Source organism: Bombina bombina, chromosome 4 (assembly GCF_027579735.1).
Source record: "Bombina bombina isolate aBomBom1 chromosome 4, aBomBom1.pri, whole genome shotgun sequence".
NCBI classification, from domain to species: Eukaryota; Metazoa; Chordata; class Amphibia; order Anura; family Bombinatoridae; genus Bombina; species Bombina bombina.
In genome coordinates, this window is record NC_069502.1 from 20,738,544 (window position 1) to 20,765,071 (window position 26,528).

Genomic DNA, 26,528 nt, shown 5'->3' on the forward strand with positions numbered 1-26,528 from the left:
CAGTGACCTGCAGACTAATAACATACTGCACACATGCTCTCACAGTGACCTACAGACTAATAACAATGCATACATACTCTCACAGTGACCTACAGACTTATAACATACTGCACACATGCTCTCACAGTGACCTGCAGACTTATAACATACGGCACACATGCTCTCACAGTGACCTGCAGACTTATAACATACTGCACACACGCTCTCACAGTGACCTACAGACTTATAACATACTGCACACATGCTCTCACAGTGACCTACAGACTTATAACATACTGCACACATGCTCTCACAGTGACCTGCAGACTTATAACATACTGCACACATGCTCTCACAGTGACCTACAGAATTATAACATACGGCACACATGCTCTCACAATGACCTACAGGCTAATAACAATGCATACATGCTCTCACAGTGACCTGCAGACTTATAGCATACTGCACACATGCTCTCACAGTGACCTGCAGACTAATAACATACTGCACACATGCTCTCACAGTGACCTACAGACTTATAACATACTGCACACATGCTCTCACAGTGACCTGCAGACTTATAGCATACTGCACACATGCTCTCACAGTGACCTGCAGACTAATAACATACTGCACACATGCTCTCACAGTGACCTGCAGACTTATAACATACTGCACACATGCTCTCACAGTGACCTACAGACTTATAACATACTGCACACATGCACTCACAGTGACCTGCAGACGTATAACATACGGCACACATGCTCTCACAGTGACCTGCAGACTAATAACATACGGCACACATGCTCTCACAGTGATCTGCAGACTTATAACATACTGCACACATGCTCTCACAGTGACCTGCAGACTTATAGCATACTGCACGCATGCTCTCACAGTGACCTGCAGACTAATAACATACGGCACACATGCTCTCACAGTGATCTGCAGACTAATAACATACTGCACACATGCTCTCACAGTGACCTGCAGACTTATTACATACTGCACACATGCTCTCACAGTGACCTGCAGACTTATAACATACGGCTCACATGCTCTCACAGTGACCTACAGACTTATACTGCAAACATACTGTCACAGTGACCTACAGACTTATAACATACTGCACACATGCTCTCACGGTGACCTGCAGACTTATAGCATACTGCACACATACTGTCACAGTGACCTGCAGACTTATAACATACTGCACACATACTGTCACAGTTACCTGCAGACTTATAACATACCGCACAAATGCTCTCACAGTGACCTGCAGACTTATAACATATGGCACACATGCTGTCACAGTGACCTGCAGACTTATAACATACGGCACACATGCTCTCACAGTGACCTACAGACTTATAACATACTGCACACATGCTCTCACAGTGACCTGCAGACTTATAATATACTGCACACATGCTCTCACAGTGACCTGCAGACTTATAACATACTGCACACATGCTCTCACAGTGACCTACAGACTTATAACATACTGCACACATGCTGTCACAGTGACCTGCAGACTAATAACATACTGCACACATGCTCTCACAGTGACCTACAGACTAATAACAATGCATACATACTCTCACAGTGACCTACAGACTTATAACATACTGCACACATGCTCTCACAGTGACCTGCAGACTTATAACATACGGCACACATGCTCTCACAGTGACCTGCAGACTTATAACATACTGCACACACGCTCTCACAGTGACCTACAGACTTATAACATACTGCACACATGCTCTCACAGTGACCTGCAGACTTATAACATACTGCACACATGCTCTCACAGTGACCTACAGACTTATAACATACTGCACACATGCTCTCACAGTGACCTGCAGACTTATAACATACTGCACACATGCTCTCACAGTGACCTACAGACTTATAACATACGGCACACATGCTCTCACAATGACCTACAGGCTAATAACAATGCATACATGCTCTCACAGTGACCTGCAGACTTATAGCATACTGCACACATGCTCTCACAGTGACCTGCAGACTAATAACATACTGCACACATGCTCTCACAGTGACCTACAGACTTATAACATACTGCACACATGCTCTCACAGTGACCTGCAGACTTATAGCATACTGCACACATGCTCTCACAGTGACCTGCAGACTAATAACATACGGCACACATGCTCTCACAGTGATCTGCAGACTTATAACATACTGCACACATGCTCTCACAGTGACCTGCAGACTTATAGCATACTGCACACATGCTCTCACAGTGACCTGCAGACTAATAACATACGGCACACATGCTCTCACAGTGATCTGCAGACTAATAACATACTGCACACATGCTCTCACAGTGACCTGCAGACTTATTACATACTGCACACATGCTCTCACAGTGACCTGCAGACTTATAACATACGGCACACATGCTGTCACAGTGACCTGTAGACTAATAACATACGGCACACATGCTCTCACAGTGACCTACAGACTTATAACATATGGCACACATGCTGTCACAGTGACCTGCAGACTTATAACATACGGCTCACATGCTCTCACAGTGACCTACAGACTTATACTGCAAACATACTGTCACAGTGACCTACAGACTTATAACATACTGCACACATGCTCTCACAGTGACCTGCAGACTTATAGCATACTGCACACATACTGTCACAGTTACCTGCAGACTTATAACATACCGCACAAATGCTCTCACAGTGACCTGCAGACTTATAACATATGGCACACATGCTGTCACAGTGACCTGCAGACTTATAACATACTGCACACATGCTCTCACAGTGACCTACAGACTTATAACATACTGCACACATGCTCTCACAGTGACCTGCAGACTTATAATATACTGCACACATGCTCTCACAGTGACCTGCAGACTTATAACATACTGCACACATGCTCTCACAGTGACCTACAGACTTATAACATACTGCACACATGCTCTCACAGTGACCTGCAGACTTATAATATACTGCACACATGCTCTCACAGTGACCTACAGACTTATAACATACTGCACACATGCTCTCACAGTGACCTGCAGACTTATAACATACTGCACACACGCTCTCACAGTGACCTACAGACTTATAACATACTGCACACATGCTCTCACAGTGACCTGCAGACTTATAACATACTGCACACATGCTCTCACAGTGACCTGCAGACTTATAACATACTGCACACATGCTCTCACAGTGACCTGCAGACTTATAACATACTGCACACATGCTCTCACAGTGATCTGCAGACTTATAACATACTGCACACATGCTCTCACAGTGACCTGCAGACTTATAGCATACTGCACACATGCTCTCACAGTGACCTGCAGACTTATAGCATACTGCACACATGCTCTCACAGTGACCTGCAGACGTATAACATACTGCACACATGCACTCACAGTGACCTGCAGACGTATAACATACTGCACACATGCACTCACAGTGACCTGCAGACGTATAACATACTGCACACATGCACTCACAGTGACCTGCAGACTAATAACATACTGCACACATGCTCTCACAGTGACCTGCAGACTTATAGCATACTGCACACATGCTCTCACAGTGACCTGCAGACGTATAACATACTGCACACATGCTCTCACAGTGACCTGCAGACGTATAACATACTGCACACATGCTCTCACAGTGACCTGCAGACTTATAACATACTGCACACATGCTCTCACAGTGATCTGCAGACTTATAACATACTGCACACATGCTCTCACAGTGACCTGCAGACTTATAGCATACTGCACACATGCTCTCACAGTGACCTGCAGACTTATAGCATACTGCACACATGCTCTCACAGTGACCTGCAGACGTATAACATACTGCACACATGCACTCACAGTGACCTGCAGACGTATAACATACTGCACACATGCACTCACAGTGACCTACAGACTTATAGCATACTGCACACAAGCTGTCACAGTGACCTGCAGACTAATAACATATGGCACACATGCTCTCACAGTGATCTGCAGACTTATAACATACTGCACACATGCTCTCACAATGACCTGCAGACTTATAACATACGGCACACATGCTCTCACAATGACCTGCAGACTTATAACATACTGCACACATACTGTCACAGTGACCTGCATACTTATAACATACTGCACACATACTGTCACAGTGACCTGCAGACTTATAGCATACTGCACACATACTGTCACAGTGACCTACAGACTTAAAACATACGGCACACATGCTATCACAGTGACCTGCAGACTTATAACATACTGCACACATGCTCTCACACTGACCTGCAGACTTATAACATACTGCACACATGCTCTCACAGTGACCTGCAGACATAACATACTGCACACACGCTGTCACAGTGACCTGCAGACTAATAACATACTGCACATGCTGTCACAGTGACCTGCAGACTTATAACATACTGCACACATGCTCTCACAGTGACCTGCAGACTAATAACATACGGCACACATGCTCTCACAGTGACCTGCAGACTAATAACATACTGCACACATGCTCTCACAGTGACCTGCAGACTTATAACATACGGCACACATGCTCTCACAGTGACCTACAGACTTATAACATACGGCACACATGCTCTCACAGTGACCTGCAGACATATAACATGCTGCACACATGCTGTCACTCACACACAACAGTATTTTAGCTAATAGGATGAATGACTCTGCGACACTAACTTGTCTCTCCAGCACTCGCTCTCTCACAAGACACTCTCACTTTCTTCCTGGCTGTCTCTACAGCACTCGCTCTCTCACAAGACACTCTCACTTTCTTCCTGGCTGTCTCTACAGCACTCGCTCTCTCACAAGACACTCTCACTTTCTTCCTGGCTGTCTCTACAGCACTCGCTCTCTCACAAGACATTCACTTTCTTCCTGGCTGTCTCTACAGCACTCGCTCTCTCACAAGACATTCACTTTCTTCCTGGCTGTCTCTACAGCACTCGCTCTCTCACAAGACACTCTCACTTTCTTCCTGGCTGTCTCTACAGCACTCGCTCTCTCACAAGACACTCACTTTCTTCCTGGCTGTCTCTACAGCACTCTCTCAGACTGTCTAATCAGCACGGTTTATCACAGTAGTGTCTCTCTCTCTGGCAGATCATACAAGCAGAATGTCTCTCACAGTAGCTCTCTAGGTAACTGACTCGCCCACAGTATATTACCTCTTTCTGTGTTGTCCAGACCAGAGAATCGCACATCATCCTCTTGTTTCAGCCGCATGGGATGCTCAGGTTTACGGTTGTGGGAACCTGTTATTAAAGCACACAGTACAGTCAGTCACACAAGTGCATGTAATAGTCACACATATATTGTATGTATTACTGCAGACCACACTTTATGACTGAGCTGTGGGCAACCCTTCCTGGTAGGATTAATATATATGCCCTATTTGTCTCGAGTATTTAGAGTTACGTGGGTATGCAGTATGTGTATTGTCTCGGGTTACACACAGGGTACATGCATTGTTTAGGGTTATGTAAGTATGAGGTATGTGTATTGTCTCAGGTTACACACAGGGTACATGCATTGTTTAGGGATATGTGGGTATGGGGTATGTGTATTCTCTCGGGTTACACACAGGGTACATGCATTGTTTAGGGTTATGTAAGTATGAGGTATGTGTATTGTCTCAGGTTACACACAGGGTACATGCATTGTTTAGGGATATGTGGGTATGGGGTATGTGTATTCTCTCGGGTTACACACACGGTATATGCATTATTTAGGGTTATGTAAGTATGAGGTATGTGTATTTTTTCCGGTTACACACAGGGTACATGCATTGTTTAGGGATATGTGGGTATGGGGTATGTGTATTCTCTCGGGTTACACACACGGTATATGCATTATTTAGGGTTATGTAAGTATGAGGTATGTGTATTGTCTCCGGTTACACACAGGGTACATACATTGTTTAGGGATATGTGGGTATGGGGTATGTGTATTCTCTCGGGTTACACACAGGGTATATGCATTATTTAGGGTTATGTAAGTATGAGGTATGTGTATTGTCTCAGGTTACACACAGGGTACATGCATTGTTTAGGGATATGTGGGTATGGGGTATGTGTATTCTCTCGGGTTACACACACGGTATATGCATTATTTAGGGTTATGTAAGTATGAGGTATGTGTATTGTCTCCGGTTACACACAGGGTACATGCATTGTTTAGGGATATGTGGGTATGGGGTATGTGTATTCTCTCGGGTTACACACACGGTATATGCATTATTTAGGGTTATGTAAGTATGAGGTATGTGTATTGTCTCAGGTTACACACAGGGTACATGCATTGTTTAGGGATATGTGGGTATGGGGTATGTGTATTCTCTCGGGTTACACACACGGTATATGCATTATTTAGGGTTATGTAAGTATGAGGTATGTGTATTGTCTCAGGTTACACACAGGGTACATGCATTGTTTAGGGATATGTGGGTATGGGGTATATGTATTCTCTCGGGTTACACACACGGTATATGCATTATTTAGGGTTATGTAAGTATGAGGTATGTGTATTGTCTCAGGTACACACAGGGTACATGCATTGTTTAGGGATATGTGGGTATGGGGTATGTGTATTCTCTCGGGTTACACACACGGTATATGCATTATTTAGGGTTATATAAGAATGAGGTATGTGTATTGTCTCAGGTACACACAGGGTACATGCATTGTTTAGGGATATGTGGGTATGGGGTATGTGTATTGTCTCAGGTTACACACAGGATGCGTGCATTATTTAGGGTTACATGGGTATGCGGTATGTGTATTGTCTCAGGTTACACAACGGATGCATTATTTAGGGTTATGTGGGTACGGGGTATGTGTATTGTCTCAAGTTACATACAGGATACATGCATTATTTAGGGTTATGTGGGTACGGGGTATGTGTATTGTCTCAGGTTACACACAGGATGCGTGCATTATTTAGGGTTACATGGGTATGCGGTATGTGTATTGTCTCAGGTTACACAACGGATGCATTATTTAGGGTTATGTGGGTACAGGTTATGTCTATTGTCTCAGGTTACACACAGGTTACGTGCATTATTTAGGGTTATGTGGGTACGGGTATGTGTATTGTCTCAGGTTACACATAGGATACATGCATTATTTAGGGTTATGTGGGTACGGGTTATGTGTATTGTCTCAGGTTACACATAGGATACATGCATTATTTAGGGTAATGTGGGTACGGGGTATGTGTATTGTCTCAGGTTACACATAGGATACATGCATTATTTAGGGTTATGTGGGTACGGGGTATCTGTATTGTCTAGGGTTAAACACAAGGTATGTGCATTATTTAGGTTTATGTGGGTACGGGGTATGTGTATTGTCTCAGGTTACACATAGGATACATGCATTATTTAGGGTTATGTGGGTACGGGGTATGTGTATCGTCTCAGGTTACACATAGGATACATGCATTATTTAGGGTTATGTGGGTACGGGGTATCTGTATTGTCTAGGGTTACACACAAGGTATGTGCATTATTTAGGGTTATGTGGGTATGTGTATTGTCTCAGGTAAGGTGCATTATTTAGGGTTATGTGGGTACGGGGTATCTGTATTGTCTAGGGTTACACACAAGGTATGTGCATTATTTAGGGTTATGTGGGTACGGGGTATGTGTATTGTCTAGGGTTACACACAAGGTATGTGCATTATTTAGGGTTATGTGGGTACGGGGTATGTGTATCGTCTCAGGTTACACATAGGATACATGCATTATTTAGGGTTATGTGGGTACAGGGTATCTGTATTGTCTAGGGTTACACACAAGGTATGTGCATTATTTAGGGTTATGTGGGTACGGGTATGTGTATTGTCTCAGGTTACGTGCATTATTTAGGATTATGTGGGTACGGGTATGTGTATTGTCTCAGGTTACACATAGGATACATGCATTATTTAGGGTTATGTGGGTACGGGTATGTGTATCGTCTCAGGTTACACATAGGATACATGCATTATTTAGGGTTATGTGGGTACGGGGTATGTGTATTGTCTCAGGTTACACATAGGATACATGCATTATTTAGGGTTATGTGGGTATGGGGTATGTATATTGTCTCAGGTTACACATAGGATACATGCATTATTTAGGGTTATGTGGGTACGGGGTATGTGTATTGTCTCAGGTTAAACATAGGATACATGCATTATTTAGGGTTATGTGGGTACGGGGTATCTGTATTGTCTAGGGTTAAACACAAGGTATGTGCATTATTTAGGTTTATGTGGGTACGGGGTATGTGTATTGTCTCAGGTTACACATAGGATACATGCATTATTTAGGGTTATGTGGGTACGGGGTATGTGTATCGTCTCAGGTTACACATAGGATACATGCATTATTTAGGGTTATGTAGGTACGGGGTATCTGTATTGTCTAGGGTTACACACAAGGTATGTGCATTATTTATGTTTATGTGGGTACGGGGTATGTGTATCGTCTCAGGTTACACATAGGATACATGCATTATTTAGGGTTATGTGGGTACGGGGTATGTGTATCGTCTCAGGTTACACATAGGATACATGCATTATTTATGGTTATGTGGGTACGGGGTATCTGTATTGTCTAGGGTTACACACAAGGTATGTGTATTATTTAGGTTTATGTGGGTACGGGGTATGTGTATTGTCTCAGGTTACACACAGGTTATATGCATTATTTAGGGTTATGTGGGTACGGGGTATGTGTATTGTCTCAGGTTACGTGCATTATTTAGAGTTATGTGGGTACGGGGTATGTGTATTGTCTCAGGTTACACATAGGATACATGCATTATTTAGGGTTATGTGGGTACGGTGTATGTGTATTGTCTCAGGTTAGACATAGGATACATGCATTATTTAGGGTTATGTGGGTACGGTGTATGTGTATTGTCTCAGGTTAGACATAGGATACATGCATTATTTAGGGTTATGTGGGTACGGTGTATGTGTATTGTCTCAGGTTAGACATAGGATACATGCATTATTTAGGGTTATGTGGGTACGGGGTATGTGTATTGTCTCAGGTTACACACAGGTTACGTGCATTATTTAGGGTTATGTGGGTATGGGTTATGTGTATTGTCTCGGGTTAGAGGGAGGTACAAGCTGACCCTGTGCCTGCATTAAACCAATACACATACACCGTACCCACATTATTTAGGGTTATGTGGGTACGGTGTATGTGTATTGTCTCAGGTTAGACATAGGATACATGCATTATTTAGGGTTATGTGGGTACGGTGTATGTGTATTGTCTCAGGTTAGACATAGGATACATGCATTATTTAGGGTTATGTGGGTACGTGGTATGTGTATTGTCTCAGGTTAGACATAGGATACATGCATTATTTAGGGTTATGTGGGTACGGGGTATGTGTATTGTCTCAAGTTACATACAGGATACATGCATTATTTAGGGTTATGTGGGTACGGGGTATGTGTATTGTCTCAGGTTACACACAGGATGCGTGCATTATTTAGGGTTACATGGGTATGCGGTATGTGTATTGTCTCAGGTTACACAACGGATGCATTATTTAGGGTTATGTGGGTACAGGTTATGTCTATTGTCTCAGGTTACACACAGGTTACGTGCATTATTTAGGGTTATGTGGGTACGGGTATGTGTATTGTCTCAGATTACACATAGGATACATGCATTATTTAGGGTTATGTGGGTACAGGTTATGTCTATTGTCTCAGGTTACACACAGGTTACGTGCATTATTTAGGGTTATGTGGGTACGGGTATGTGTATTGTCTCAGGTTACACATAGGATACATGCATTATTTAGGGTTATGTGGGTATGGGTTATGTGTATTGTCTCAGGTTACACATAGGATACATGCATTATTTAGGGTAATGTGGGTACGGGGTATGTGTATTGTCTCAGGTTACACATAGGATACATGCATTATTTAGGGTTATGTGGGTACGGGGTATCTGTATTGTCTAGGGTTACACACAAGGTATGTGCATTATTTAGGGTTATGTGGGTACGGGTATGTGTATTGTCTCAGGTTACGTGCATTATTTAGGGTTATGTGGGTACGGGGTATCTGTATTGTCTAGGGTTACACACAAGGTATGTGCATTATTTAGGGTTATGTGGGTACGGGGTATGTGTATTGTCTAGGGTTACACACAAGGTATGTGCATTATTTAGGGTTATGTGGGTACGGGGTATGTGTATCGTCTCAGGTTACACATAGGATACATGCATTATTTAGGGTTATGTGGGTACAGGGTATCTGTATTGTCTAGGGTTACACACAAGGTATGTGCATTATTTAGGGTTATGTGGGTACTGGTATGTGTATTGTCTCAGGTTACGTGCATTATTTAGGGTTATGTGGGTACGGGTATGTGTATTGTCTCAGGTTACACATAGGATACATGCATTATTTAGGGTTATGTGGGTACGGGTATGTGTATCGTCTCAGGTTACACATAGGATACATGCATTATTTAGGGTTATGTGGGTACGGGGTATGTGTATTGTCTCAGGTTACACATAGGATACATGCAATATTTAGGTTTATGTGGGTACGGGGTATGTGTATTGTCTCAGGTTACACATAGGATACATGCATTATTTAGGGTTATGTGGGTATGGGGTATGTATATTGTCTCAGGTTACACATAGGATACATGCATTATTTAGGGTTATGTGGGTACGGGGTATGTGTATTGTCTCAGGTTAAACATAGGATACATGCATTATTTAGGGTTATGTGGGTACGGGGTATCTGTATTGTCTAGGGTTAAACACAAGGTATGTGCATTATTTAGGTTTATGTGGGTACGGGGTATGTGTATTGTCTCAGGTTACACATAGGATACATGCATTATTTAGGGTTATGTGGGTACGGGGTATGTGTATCGTCTCAGTTTACACATAGGATACATGCATTATTTAGGGTTATGTAGGTACGGGGTATCTGTATTATCTAGGGTTACACACAAGGTATGTGCATTATTTATGTTTATGTGGGTACGGGGTATGTGTATCGTCTCAGGTTACACATAGGATACATGCATTATTTAGGGTTATGTGGGTACGGGGTATGTGTATCGTCTCAGGTTACACATAGGATACATGCATTATTTATGGTTATGTGGGTACGGGGTATCTGTATTGTCTAGGGTTACACACAAGGTATGTGTATTATTTAGGTTTATGTGGGTACGGGGTATGTGTATTGTCTCAGGTTACACACAGGTTATATGCATTATTTAGGGTTATGTGGGTACGGGGTATGTGTATTGTCTCAGGTTACGTGCATTATTTAGAGTTATGTGGGTACGGGGTATGTGTATTGTCTCAGGTTACACATAGGATACATGCATTATTTAGGGTTATGTGGGTACGGTGTATGTGTATTGTCTCAGGTTAGACATAGGATACATGCATTATTTAGGGTTATGTGGGTACGGTGTATGTGTATTGTCTCAGGTTAGACATAGGATACATGCATTATTTAGGGTTATGTGGGTACGGGGTATGTGTATTGTCTCAGGTTAGACATAGGATACATGCATTATTTAGGGTTATGTGGGTACGGGGTATGTGTATTGTCTCAGGTTAGACATAGGATACATGCATTATTTAGAGTTATGTGGGTACGGGGTATGTGTATTGTCTCAGGTTAGACATAGGATACATGCATTATTTAGGGTTATGTGGGTACGGGGTATGTGTATTGTCTCAGGTTACGTGCATTATTTAGGGTTATGTGGGTACGGGGTATGTGTATTGTCTCAGGTTAGACATAGGATACATGCATTATTTAGGGTTATGTGGGTACGGGGTATGTGTATTGTCTCAGGTTACACATAGGATACATGCATTATTTAGGGTTATGTGGGTACGGTGTATGTGTATTGTCTCAGGTTACACATAGGTTACGTGCATTATTTAGGGTTATGTGGGTACGGTGTATGTGTATTGTCTCAGGTTAGACATAGGATACATGCATTATTTAGGGTTATGTGGGTACGGGGTATGTGTATTGTCTCAGGTTAGACATAGGATACATGCATTATTTAGGGTTATGTGGGTACGGGGTATGTGTATTGTCTCAGGTTAGACATAGGATACATGCATTATTTAGGGTTATGTGGGTACGGGGTATGTGTATTGTCTCAGGTTACACACAGGTTACGTGCATTATTTAGGGTTATGTGGCTATGGGTAATGTGTATTGTCTCGGGTTAGAGGGAGGTACAAGCTGACCCTGTGCCTGCATTAAACCAATATACTGTGAGTGACAGGGACACTTGCTGGGCAGGGTAAGATTTGTAATCATGTAAGGGCTGGAGTGCTTGTGGCAGAGAAGAGGGGAGAGATGATATCTTAGGGGGAAGCAGCATTACCATTTTTTTCAGGGAAGATACAAACTATTTACTAGGATGAATAAGAGGGTGGTGCTGTAATGTTGTTTTCTTGGTTTATCTCCACAGCAGCATTCACTAAAGTGTTTTCTGAATGCAAAGTGGATATCCTAGCTGTGCACTCTCATACCTAGCCGTGTACGCTCATACCTAGCCGTGTACGCTCATACCTAGCCGTGTACGCTCATACCTAGCCGTGTACGCTCATACCTAGCCGTGTACGCTCATACCTAGCCGTGTACGCTCATACCTAGCCGTGTACGCTCATACCTAGCCGTGTACGCTCATACCTAGCCGTGTACGCTCATACCTAGCCGTGTACGCTCATACCTAGCCGTGTACTCTCATACCTAGCCGTGTACGCTCATACCTAGCCGTGTACGCTCATACCTAGCCGTGTACGCTCATACCTAGCCGTGTACGCTCATACCTAGCCGTGTACGCTCATACCTAGCCGTGTACGCTCATACCTAGCCGTGTACGCTCATACCTAGCGGTGTACGCTCATACCTAGCCGTGTACGCTCATACCTAGCCGTGTACGCTCATACCTAGCGGTGTACGCTCATACCTAGCGGTGTACGCTCATACCTAGCGGTGTACGCTCATACCTAGCGGTGTACGCTCATACCTAGCGGTGTACGCTCATACCTAGCTGTGTACGCTCATACCTAGCTGTGTACGCTCATACCTAGCTGTGTACGCTCCTACCTAGCTGTGTACGCTCATACCTAGCTGTGTACGCTCATACCTAGCTGTGTACGCTCATACCTAGCTGTGTACGCTCATACCTAGCTGTGTACACTCATACCTAGTTGTGCTTGATACTGATACCTACCTCTGCAAGAATCAAGTGGAGTCTGTTCTCTCTCTCGTCCAGAGCAATTTTTAAGATTCTTCCCCTGGTCAATCTTCAGTAGAATATCCGGCACAAGTACAGCAGTGCCTGAAAAAAGCAGGTAATTACAGGCCAATTACACAGGTGTACCTCCCAAACCTGGTGCTCATTACCGCCAATGAAAGCTCCTGGTATAAGGACAAATAGAATAAACCCTAGTGCTAGAGACAGTGTGAGGCATCATACAAGAGGCAACACTGAATGGAAACGCTCCCTGAGATTATGAAATTCTGCTCCTCGCCCTCTGGATTATTTACGCCTTTAGTACAATACATTGTACAGTCCTGGCCAAAAGTTTTGAGAATGACAAAGTCTGCTGCCTCAGTTTTTATGATAGCAATTTGCATATACTCCAGAACATTATGAAGAGTGATCAGATCAATTGCAAGTCCCTCTTTGCCATGAAAATGAAATTAATCCCCAAAAAACATTTCCACTGTATTTCAGCCCTGCCACAAAAGGACTAGCTGACATCATGACAGTGATTCTCTCGTTAACACAGGTGTCAGTGTTGACAAGGACAAGGCTGGAGACCACTCTGTCATGCTGAATGAGTTAGAAAAACAGACTGGAAGCTTTAAAAGGAGGGTGGTGCTTAAAATCAATGTTCTTCCTCTGTTAACCATGGTTACCTGCAAGGAAATATGTGCAGTCATCATTGCTTTGCACAAAAAGTGATACACAGGCAAGGATAACAAAATGTATGCTTACTTGACAAATCCAGTCTAATTACTAGTGGGAATTCAACTCCTGGCCACCAGGTGGAGGCAAAGAACACCCCAGCAAGTATCCTCCCACTTCCCACAATCCCCAGTCATTCAGCCGAGGAAATATAGAAAGAGAAGAGGACCCAAAGGGTATAGAGGTGCCTGAAGTTTAGATAATGACAAAAGAAAACGAGCCGTCTAAAAATATAGAAGAGGGCGGGTCGTGGACTCTCCATGCCTGGAAAGAAAAGAATTAAATCAGGTAAGCATAAGTTTTGTTTTCTTTCCAAATGCATGGAGAGTCCACACATCCATTCTAATTACTAGTGGGAACCAATACCCAAGCTAGAGGACACAGAATGGAAGGGAGGGAGAAACAAGACAGTTGTACCTAAACAGAAGGCACCGCCGCTTAAGAACCCTTCTCCCAACAGAAAACTCACTGAAGGTAAGAAAACCAGGACCAAGTGAACGCTATACACATTTGCTCCACAGAAACCTTGTCGTCAAAAAAAAAAAAAAAACCTCAAGTAGAAAGAGCTGAAATCCTCCCAGGAGATAGATGACTAGACATTTCCTGCACCATCCCGAGACACTCCTCAACCAAAAAGCTCTAAAATCTGAAATAGAAATTTAGAGCATGGACACACAACCAGGTTGAAAACCCTACCCACCATCTGAGAAGAATGAGTAGGACACCCTGAATGAACAAAAATTACCTTAATGAAATTGTGTTCCACAAAAACCTTTGAAATAAAATCCAAAGGGATACCCAGATCATCCTTTCCGCACGGAAAGAAAAAGAAGAATTATGGTGCTCATCTGCGATTACCGACCAGAGAATCTGAGCTGGATCTGCACCAACATCTCCTATTGCCAAGTTCAGCCAGATACCTACTGAACCTTGACACATTAACATGTCCAAATAAAAACCTATAGCAACCCATAAGAATCAGACAAGACTCTAAAGAAGGAGCCCATAGATATGAAACCCAGGTCTGAAACTTGACCTGAACAAAAAATCATAAAAAGAGAGACAATCCCTTCTCCAGATACTCCTGGAGAAATGACAATACGAGAGACTCTCCCTAAGGGAAAAACCCAGAGATTCGCACCATAATGGGAGAAAGCCCAACTATATAAATATATGTGAGATATTGGCTTCCGAGCCTGGATCAAGGAAATAAGGACCATAACAGATAAAACCCTGACTAGACACGACTAGACGAACAGGCTCCAAATCCGCTTCCAAATCTAGAATCGGAAGCAAAAAGTCCCGCCTTAGCGGAAATCTTTATGGGGAAAATCACCAGATCCACACACCAAAAATCCCTATATAAAGGACCCCAGATGACTTCCGGTTGGGCAAAGCTAGCGGTTGGAAGCAGGTACACAGAGCTCCGTGTTCAAAACTACAGCAAAGCCTGCAAAAACACTTTCCAGCCTGTTTTTTTCCATGCCAATACCTTGCTGGACATCTCCGGACGGACCAGCTGGTCACAGCAGCGTGAAGGGCAATTATAACGCCCTGCCCAGGGAATCCAACTGAGATTGCAGTGTAGCCACTCTGAGCGCCATCTTGGAGCCACGGTTGCCTGTGGGTCCCGTCTGAGAGCCAGCACATCTGGAGCAGTGGCCGAAAAACTCTTAGGTGCTAATCAAGGTGATATTTGTGGTGCTGGGGACACATACCTGGCCTCACTCTTGATAACGGGACGTTTTATTCAGGGCCCGACACAAGGAAAGAGCGCCACGTGGCCTGAGGGCGCCTGGCTCATAGTCAGCTACTATATACCTGGCCATCATTTAATGCAGGTCTGCCGATACATAAACCCTTTGTAATGCGGTTTTGGCCCTGGAAGCCTTAGATATTAACGTTGAACTCTATCTGTATAAGAGCACTACAGCTATATTTGCCTTTACCTCCCTGGGATATAGCTTGGCAGGCTGCGACCGTGACATAGATGCAATCCTTACCCACCCCCACCAGCATTTCACAGTGAACGAATTGTAGCTCCCTGCAGAGAAAGCCATAACTGTTTTACACTGGAACAGGGGGTGCAAGAAAGTTGCAGGTGCGCACGTTTTCAGAGCAAGCCACACTTATTGCACCTCTTGCAATTATCAAGGCAGGGATATCTGAGGTACCTGTATAAATGTACTGGACACTGGAATCTGAATATTGTTTGTCTGTTGTACTTCGCTTTTTGCCAGAGTGAAGTTGTTGGAGTCTAAGTTTTATTTGAAAGGTACATGCTGGAACTTTAACTTCTGGTGGAAAACACAGCTAGCTGCCATAATACAGTACTATAGCACCATCTGGTGACATATTCTACAATTGGAAATCCCGTAGCAGGGAGTGAAACAATTAATATTCTATGAAAGTAGATAAATATTTCCAGAGACTGTCACCTCCAAAATCAGATATCATGAGTGGCAAGCCTAAAGGATCTGAAAGGAAACTGCGACAGGCGGTCGACACACAGTCTGCTACCCAGCACCACTCTGACACTGAAGCAATGTCTGCGGATGATAGCTCAAATTTGTTGCAGGAGCTTAAGGCGTTCTTTTTGCCGAAAATGGATACCTTACAGGCTGGCGTAGATACTCTAACGAGTGAAGTCAGACAGTTCTCCAGGCTCATGTCTGCTGAAAATAGGATTTCTGAAATGGAGGATAAGCAGCATGAATCAGAGGGCTCCCTGAAATATCTATTAAAACCAACTTCTCCAAGACCGCCTGGAAGATCTAGAAAACCGCAGCAGGCGGAACAACACGGGGCTTATTGTCTTACCTTCCTGACATTAATGAGACCTATGAGGACTTGGCTGCCTTGCTGGTCTGTAGGGGGGCAGGTTGTCTCAGAAATAAGATAGTTGATATAAACTTTAATTACTATTGTTTTATTATCTGTGGTGCAATTTTCTTAGTACAATATCGAGCACCAAGTCTAGGGAGCTCTGGGGGGTTGTGTATATTCGTGGGTTACCTAGAATTGATATTGATGATTGTTTTCTTTCCCTTAGGATGGACCCGGGGTGCCCATGGACCTACCGGCCATGAATACTTACACAGCTCAATACATATAGTAAGTCCCCCCTGTGGTTTTTTCCTCACACAAACCAATAGTAAAACAAGGAGGCACATACTTACCACCATGAGTGGTTCACACATTTCTAAACATGGCTTACTCATATGGCTATGAGCTATAAGATAACCTCTTGGAACATTGGGGGTATAACCTCCCCTGTGAAAAGAAGTATGATATTACAACACCTTAATACACAGCGAGCAGACATAGCTTTGCTTCAGGAGACCAGGTTGTCAGCTGCTGAACATAAAAAACTCAAATCACAGTGGGTAGGCCAAATTATTTATACACCGACAAAGGGTAAAAAGCGGGGGGTGGCAATACTAGCCAGAAAGAGGATACCAGTTTCTTTTACTGACACAGTGAACGACATCAAGGGCAGATACATCATCACAACAATGCAAATACACAACTTTGCATATGTCTTATGCAATGAATACGACCCCAACGAATACTGCCCAAGTTTCTGGTCTACCTTGCTGGCAAAGCTGGCCACATATGACAACCCATTTCTGATCATTGGAGGAGATTTCAATTTGGCACAAATCCTACCACTAGACAGGTTTAGGGACCCTACTATGGGCCATACTAATACACTAGATACCTCAAGATAGAAAAGGAAACACAACTAATGAGCACTTTTAAGGACATCTTGGGTTTGACTGATAGCTGGAGAACACTAAATCCAGACCAGAGAGATTACACTTGCGTTTCTAAGTCGCATAATACATTATCACGCATTGACTACTTTCTGACTTCTGTCGCTCTCACACCCCAGATTCAATCACCCACAATTGGTCAAGTAACGATCTCAGACCATGCTCTGATACACTTGAGGCTTCAACCTGTAGTGCAGGGACAAACAACCAAATCCCGGAGATTTCCCTCTTTATAATAATGAAGAATTCAAAAAATGTCTTACACAAGCTTGGACACAATACACAACAGACAATGAACAACACTTGGAGGATAGAGATTTGTTCTGGTATGCCTCTAAGGCGGTTATGATAGGACATATCACATCTTTTACGGCTCACTATAACAAATTGTCCAAAAAAATAGATGGACAATATGTGTCCCAATTAACACAGGCCTATAATAAATATCTCTCTGCTCCCTCTAGCTTAACGAGACAAACTTATTATGACCTAAAAAAAAACAGAGACACCTTTTTAGCTCAGCAGGACTACAAATATAATATTCACAGACAAGGACGCTTTTATAGACATGGAAACAAGGTGGGCAAATTGCTAGCTAGTTTGGTTAGGGCTCAGAATTCTAGGTCATATATAGCATCATTACAGACACAATCGAGCATGACCTCACAGACAAAAGAGATTATGGATGAATTTTTCCCATACTATCAGTCACTGTACTCCCAACAACATATAGACATAGAGAAGAAAGACAAGTTCTGGGGTAATGTTGTGGTCCCTGCTTTGACGGATGACCAGAGAGAAAAGCTAAATGCCCCAATATATACTCAGGAAATATCCAAAGCAATTAAACATCTTTAATTGGCGCAGGTCCTCGTCTTGCTAGTTCACCCCGACTAGACCGGATTCGTCATGGGACGCTCATCCGCGGTAAATATATAAAAAACTCTAGCTATATCTTCATACTATTGGTATAAAACCCATTCCGGTAAACAATCAGACCTACAAGATACAGGCCTTTGATAGGATAGAATGGGACCATCTATACACACCCATGAGCCGTTTTGGCGTCACTGGCAGTTTTTTTTTTAACCTTGTCCAAAAACTGTATTCCGCCCCTACAGCGTTGATAATTATAAATGGTGGCTTGTCCACACCCTTCGGTCTACAAAGGGGGACTCAGCAAGGCTGCCCCCTATCCCCACTCCTCTTTAACCTGGCCATAGAGCCACTGGCTTGCCACATTAGGCAACATAGCGACGGAATTAATATTAAAGGCCTTAGACAACATTTGTCATTATATGCGGTCGACCTCTTTTTTATTTATAGAAGACCCAATATCCAACGTACCCAAACTCCTTGATATTATTGACACATTTGGAACCTTCTCTGGTTACAAAATTAACAAAGACAAATCCGAAGCCACGTGGCTGAAAAACACTAAGCATAACACCCTCAATAGTATTGGTCTTCAAACGACGGAAGGTACATTTAAATATATAGGCATCCAAATCCACGTAGACCCAAATAAAGTATATTCATTAAACATAGGTAAGACGGTCACAAACATAAGGGAGTTGTTGCGAGGATGGGATAAGCTTCCCGTCTTTTACGGGTCGAATACACCTGTTCGAAATGATAGCTCTATACCCATTTAAACACAGTGAATTCATATTAAAAGAGAATCTCAGAGGAAATTGGTGCTTCTCTGGCACTGCAATATAAAATGCCCAATTTTCCAACATAACTCTCTCACATTTGCGTTATTTTGGGGGACTATCAGGTGGCTGGTGGCGCTCTGGGTAAGTAGGATTTGCACCAAACTTCACTGGTGCATGTTATTATTTTATTTTATGTTGTTATTTGTTATTATTATTGTAGAGAAAAGGGAAAAATGAGGGGTAGAAACATGACCAATGACTCCTGGGCCATATTACCGCAGGACTATTATGAACTTCTCATTGGACAGCAAAATCATCAAGGCCTTGTATTGGAAGTGATGTAAAACCTTGTCTATGTATGTAATGAGACTTATCACTGTCCTTGGTTTATGTGAATACCTCTTTTGTTGAATAAAAAAAGTTAAAAAAAAAAAATAAAGGACCCCAGATAGGGGACGATCCATATTAAGCTGACAAGAATAGAAACCACACTTGATCTAAGTCAAAAGCTGAGACAAAATCCTCTGCGATAAAGGAGGAAAAATATACAAACTAGAGCCAACCTTCACAGGGATCTGGATTTAAAACTAAGAATGATCTATTATGTTTGTAACAGATTACCTGTCACAATACAGGTAAATAATAATTGTTGAAGTAAATGAAACTATATCTCCCAGCATGCGTAAGAGGAGAAACCATTTCACACTTGGAAAAAAACAGAACCAATAAAGATACAGAGACAACTGAGAGGAAAATCAGTCCAATCCCCGAGATCACAAAATCTATCCTCTGAAAAGCAGGCAATCTGGAAGTTCGAGAACAACCAAGACGTCATCCAGTCGAACTCTGGAACCCCTCTAGAGAATATCCTGAAAATGCTTCCAGAAAAAAAATGAAATTTATGCTTACCTGATAAATTTGTTTCTTTCTTGACACGGTGAGTCCACGGATCATTATAATTACTATTGGAAATATCACTCCTGGCCTGCAGGAGGAGGCAAAGAGCACCACAGCCAAAGCTGTTAAATACCCCTCCCCTTACCCACAACCCCCAGTCATTCGACCAAAGGGAAAGGAGAAAGGAAAGTAATATAAGGTGCAGAGGTGCCTGAGGTTTATGAAAAAATAAACTGTCTGAAAATACAGGGCGGGGCCATGGACTCACAGTGTCAAGAAAGAAACCAATTTATCAGGTAAGCATAAATTTCATTTTCTGTCTAATAACACAGTGAGTCCACGGATCATCATAATTACTATTGGAAATCAATACCCAAGCTAGAGGACACGGATGATAAGGGAGGGACAAGACAGTTAGCCTAAACAGAAGGCACCACTGCATGAAGAACCCAAAAACAGCCTCAGCTGAAGCAAAAGTATCAAATTTGTAAAATTTAGAAAAAGTATATAAAGATGACCAAGTAGCAGCCTTGCAAATCTGATCCACAGAAGCCCCATTTTTCAAAAGCCCAAGTAGAAGAAACAGCCCTCGTGGAATGAGCCGTGATTTTCTCAGGAGTCTCATATGCCAAGCGAATAACACTCCTCAACCAACAAGAAAGAGAAATAGCCGTAGCTTTCTGACCTTTACGTTTTCCAGAAAAAAACACAAATAAAGAAGAAGACTGGCAAAAATCGTTAGTCGCCTGCAAAAAATATTTAAATGCACCAACTACATCCAAATTGTGCAACAAACGTTCCTTATGAAAAGAAGGATTAGGACCTAAAGAAGGAACAACAATTTCTTGATTAATATTCTTATCAGAAACAACCTTGGGAAGAAAACCAAAATCAGTACGAAGCACTACCTTATCAGAATGAAAAATAAGGAAAGGAGACTCGCAATGCAACGCAGAGAGCTCAGAAACCCTTCGAGCCGAAGAGATAGCAACCAAAAACAAAACCTTCCAGGTTAACAACATAATATCCAAAGAATGCATAGGCTCAAACGGAGCCTGTTGAAGGACTCTGAGAACTAAATTAAGACTCCAAGGAGGAGTCACAAACTTAAACATAGGCCGAATTCTAATCAAGGCCTGACAAAAAGACTGAACATCTGGCACATCCGCCAGTCTTTTATGTAACTAGCAGACAAACCTTTCTCTAGAAGAGCTTTCCAAACTTTTTATGTTGGTGACACACTTTTTAGACCTACATCATTTCGCGACACAGTAATTCAGTTGTACTAGCAAAAAGAAGGTTAAACTAACTTGTTTTAAGAGATACGGACACATACATAAATTATATAATAATGAAATTTATTTAAAAGTAACAGTAAGTATGTGCAAGAATTAAAAAAAGTTTAATAACACCAATAGCTACTTGATATTTTAATGGGATGTATGAGGTTGATGGGATGAACACAATTTCTGAATATTTGGTGGAATATTAGATAAAGACACTCACATATCATCATCAAGCATTTCTTAAGCTTCCACTTCCTATCCATATATCAAGAGCAGGAGCAGCAATGCACTACTGGGAGCTAGTTGCAAAAAAAACCCCACTGACTTCAGCTCAGCATTTAAGCTGCCGCCCTCAGAGCTCGGTGAGTCCGATTGACTACTGCCCGCGTTGCAAACACACTGCTGTCCAACTCACTATCTACACATGCAGTCACGAGCCAATGTGCTACCAATGGGAATAGTTTCAGTTCCCACTGAGCTTCGCCAATAGGTTAAGATGATCTGTGACTCACTAGGTATCAATCACGTGTCAACCATGTGATATGCGTAGCAGGCAGACGGAAAGTCAGAAAAAAAAAAAAAAATTAAAACAAATTTGTGCTGAAGCAGGGACACACCTACACACTGCCGCCGACACACTAGTGTGTCCCGACACACAGTTTGGAAAGCACTGCTCTAGACTCTAGTGAAGAAAAGGCAAAATCCTAGGAATCATAACTCTACTCCAAGAGTAGCCCTTAGATTCACACCAATACAGATATTTACGCCATATCTTGTAATAAATCTTTCTAGTCACAGGCTTAAGTGCCTGAATCATAGTCTCAATAACCACGCTTAGATAGAATCAAGCGTTCAATCTCCAAGCAGTCAGCTTAAGAGAAACGAGATTTGGATGAAGGAAGGGCCCCTGAAGTAGAAGGTCCTTTCTTAACGGAAGACTCCACGATGGAGACGATGACATCTCCACTAGATCTGCATACCAGATCCTGCGAGACTAAGCCGGAGCAGTGAGAATCACTGACGCCCTCTCCTCTCTGATCCAAGCAATGACCCAAGGAAGAAGAGCAAACGGAGGAAACACATATGCCAGACTGAACCTCCAAGGAACTGTTAGAGCATCTATTAGAACCTCGATCCATACTTCGGAAGCTTGGGTTTGTGACGAGATGCCATAAGATCCAATTCCGGTAGACCCCATTTGAGAACCAAACTGGAAAACACCTCCGGATGAAGCTCCCACTCCCCCGGATGAAAAGACTGTCTGCTCAGAAAATTTGCATCCCAGTTGTCCACCCCTGGAATGTGGATCGCACACAGACAACAATTGTGAGCCTCCGCCCACTGAATAATCCTGGCTACTTCCTTCATCTCCAAGGAACTCAGAGTTCCTCCCTGATGATTGATGTAAGCCACGGACGTTATATTGTCCAACTGAAATCTGATAAACTGGGTTGAAGCCAACTGAGGCCAGGCTAGAAGAGCATTGAAGATTGCCCTCAGCTCTAGGATATTTATAGGAAGAGCCGATTCCTCCCGAGTCCACAGACCCTGAGCCTTTAGAGAACCCAGACAGCTCCCCAACCCAGCAGACTGGCATCTGTGGTCACAATCACCCAGGTAGGCCTGTGAAAACAGGTTCCCTGGGAAAGACACTCCCGAGACACCCACCACAGAAGACAATCCCTTGCAGCTTGATCTAGAACAATCTTTGGAGACAGATCCGTATAATCCCTGTTCCACTGACTCAGCGTGCATAACTGCAGAGGCCTGAGATGGAAACGAGCAAATGGAATGATGTCCCTGACTGAAACCTTCATACCAATAACCTCCATACACTGGGCCACTGACGGCCAAGGGGAGGACTGAAGAGCCAGACATGAATTGAACATTTTTTACTTTCTTGCCTCTGTCAAAAAGATCTTCATTTCCAGAGAATCTATAATGGTTCCCGAATATGCCACTCTTGTAGCCGGAACCAAGGAACTTTTTCCTAAATTCACCTTCCAACTGTGGGAGCGTAGAAAAGACAACAACAACAACTCTGTGTTGGAGTTTTCTAGATGAAAAGATGGCACCTGAACTAGAATGTCGTCCAGAGAAGGAGCTACTGAGAACTGCCAATAACGCACCCAGGACCTTTGAAAACACCCTGGGAGCTGTTGCAATACCGAAAGAGCCACAAACTGAAATTGCTTGTCTAGGAAAGCAAATCTCAGAAACGTGTGATGATCCTTGTGGATGGGAATATGCAGAGGAAGAATTGACCGAATATTTTCCATCTTGAAGGACGGAACTCTGAGAAACTTGTTTACATACGCGAGATCCAGGATGGGTCTGAAAGTTCCTTCCTTTTTGGAAACGATAAACAGATTGGAATAAAACCCTAGTCCCTGCTCCAGAAACTGGAACAGGAACGATCACTCACATGTCGGAAAGATCCTAAACACAACTTAAGAATGCCTCTTTTTTTACCTGATTTACAGATAACCTTGACAGATGAAACCTGCCTCTGGGAGGAAAGGTCTTGAACTCCAGCTTGTATCCCTGGGACACAATATCTACCACCCAGAAATCTGGAACATCCCTTACCCAGGCTTGAGCGAACAAAGAAAGCCTGCCCCCCACACGATCCACTCTTGGATCGGGGGCAGACCCTTCATGCTGACTTTGAGTCAGTAGCAGGCTTCTTAGATTGCTTCCCCTTGCTCCAGGACTGATTGGACTTCCAAGAAGACTTGGACTGATCCTGCTTGGAGGAGGAGGAAGACTTACCAGAAAAGTTACGAAAGGAACGAAAATTACTCTGATGACCTTTCTGTTTATTTCTCCTATCCTAAGGAAGCTAATGTCCCTTCTCTCCAGTGATATCAGAAATAATCTCAGCCAAACTAGGCCCAAACAAGGACTTCGCCTTGTAAGGAATGGATAAAAGCTTAGATTTAGATGATACATCCGCAGACCAGGACTTTAACCATAAAGCCCTGTGTGCCAAAATAGCAAAACCTGAAATTTTTGCTCCCAACTTGATGACCTGTAAGGAAGCATCCGCAATAAAATAATTAACCAATCTTAAAGCCTTAATTCTATCCTGAATTTCCTCCAGCGGAGATTCCTGTTGAATAGAATCAGACAATGCATCAAACCAATATGCAGCCGCACTGGTAAGTGTAGCAATACACGCAGCAGGTTACTACTGGAAACCCTGGCGAACATACACCCTTTTAAGCAAAGCTTCTAATTTCTTATCCATGGGATATTTAAAAGAACAACTATCCTCAATAGGAATAGTGGTCCTCTTAGCTAAAGTGGAAATAGCTCACTCGACTTTAGGAACCGTCTGCCAAGATTCCTTAATAGAGTCCGCAATAGAAAACATCTTCCTAAAAATTGGAGAGGTGGAAAAAGGAATACCAGGCATCTCCCACACCCGTGCAATAATTTCTGAAACTTGATCTGGAACAGGAAAAACCTCAGCCACAGAAGGAACTTCAAAAAACTTGTTAAGCTTACTAGCCTTCTTGGGAGCAACTATGACCGTAGAATCAGAGTCATCTAAAGTAGCTAAAACCTCCCTGAGTAACAAGCGGAGGTGCTCCAGCATAAATCTGAAAGAAACCAACTCAGAATCAGCCAAAAGAGACACACTATCAGAGTCTGAAATCTCACCTTCAGACGCTACTGAAATAACTTCTTCCTCAACCCTTTGAGAAGAAATATTAGACAGAGTTGCAACAGACTCAAAACTCCTTTTACGCTTACCCTGCAACACAAGAATAGCCATATACTTCAAAGAAAAACCAACTTGAGACGAAACGCAGGGCACTGCATGTGAAGAAGATTGAGATTGGGATGATTGGGGAGAAAGCTGCGTTACAGCCTGAACAGGAGGCTCCTGAACAACAGTCTCCCTGGAAAATGAAGGCTCAGGATCAAAAAGCCTATCCCTATACTGAACAGTCCTCTCTATACATGAGGGACAGAAAGGGATAGGGGGCTCTACATTAGCATCTAAACATAAATTACACGTCACAGCTTGCAAGTCCTCTTGGTCCATTATACAAACAAATTAAATTTGACTGAGAAAAAAATAAACAAACAAAACAATAAAATGTTACTGTCTCTTTAAATAACGTTAGCAAATAACAAAAACAAAAACGCTGTATCCCTTTATCTGAAATACAGGCAATGAAACCAGGATCCCTGCAGCACACGTCTACACCTCAACAAACTTTTGCTGATGTGCTTACCTGACCCCCTCCAACCAGAACAAGATTCTCCAGAACCTACTAGCAAAATCCGGACTACAATCTGAAAGAGATCTTCACACCACCGCAGATCCGCAGCACTGAAGGGATAAACGCGTGAAAACTCGCACCAACAAAATCTCCGCCCATCGTGAGCGTGCCACACCACCTCCCGGTCAGGATTACGCTAAATCACAACCAACCGCCGGGAGGAACAGAGAGAGCGAGATACACTCCCCAGAAACAACAGCACTCAAAAATAAATGCCTTAAATGCAATGCAATAAATAATGAGCCAAAACATGAGCCTAAATAGTAAACAATCCTCACACAGTGCCCCACAAACAATAAGTATTGCCACAATAAAGAACCTGCACACCAGCAGGATTAACCCCATAAGTGCCAAATTCTTTCCTGTGCTAGCAGAAAAATAAAAATAGCACTTACCTCCAAAAGACTGCCCGGCAGCAAGGCAGCTAACTAGGCTTGAAAGGATTCCGTCCTAACAAGGACCTGTGGACAAAGGAAAAAAAGACTAAGTAAACCTACATAGCCTTTTACCAAAAAGGGCAGCATTCACATCCTGGGAGGTGCAGAGGGGATTATACCCCCCCAAGTTCCCA

At 42.9% G+C, this 26,528-nt stretch overlaps 1 protein-coding gene across 1 annotated transcript in view; it reads right to left on the minus strand.

Annotated features, from left to right (window-relative positions):
• The window catches only part of LOC128655849 (zinc finger protein 558), a 126,827-nt gene that overhangs the window by 14,534 nt on the left and 85,765 nt on the right, over positions 1-26,528 (minus strand). Inside the window, exons 5-6 of the mRNA XM_053709416.1 lie at positions 13,305-13,412; positions 5,224-5,310 (exon numbers count right to left, since the gene is read on the minus strand). Coding sequence (XP_053565391.1) covers positions 5,224-5,310; positions 13,305-13,412 — 195 coding nt within the window. The remainder of the gene's footprint in view (positions 1-5,223; positions 5,311-13,304; positions 13,413-26,528) is intronic.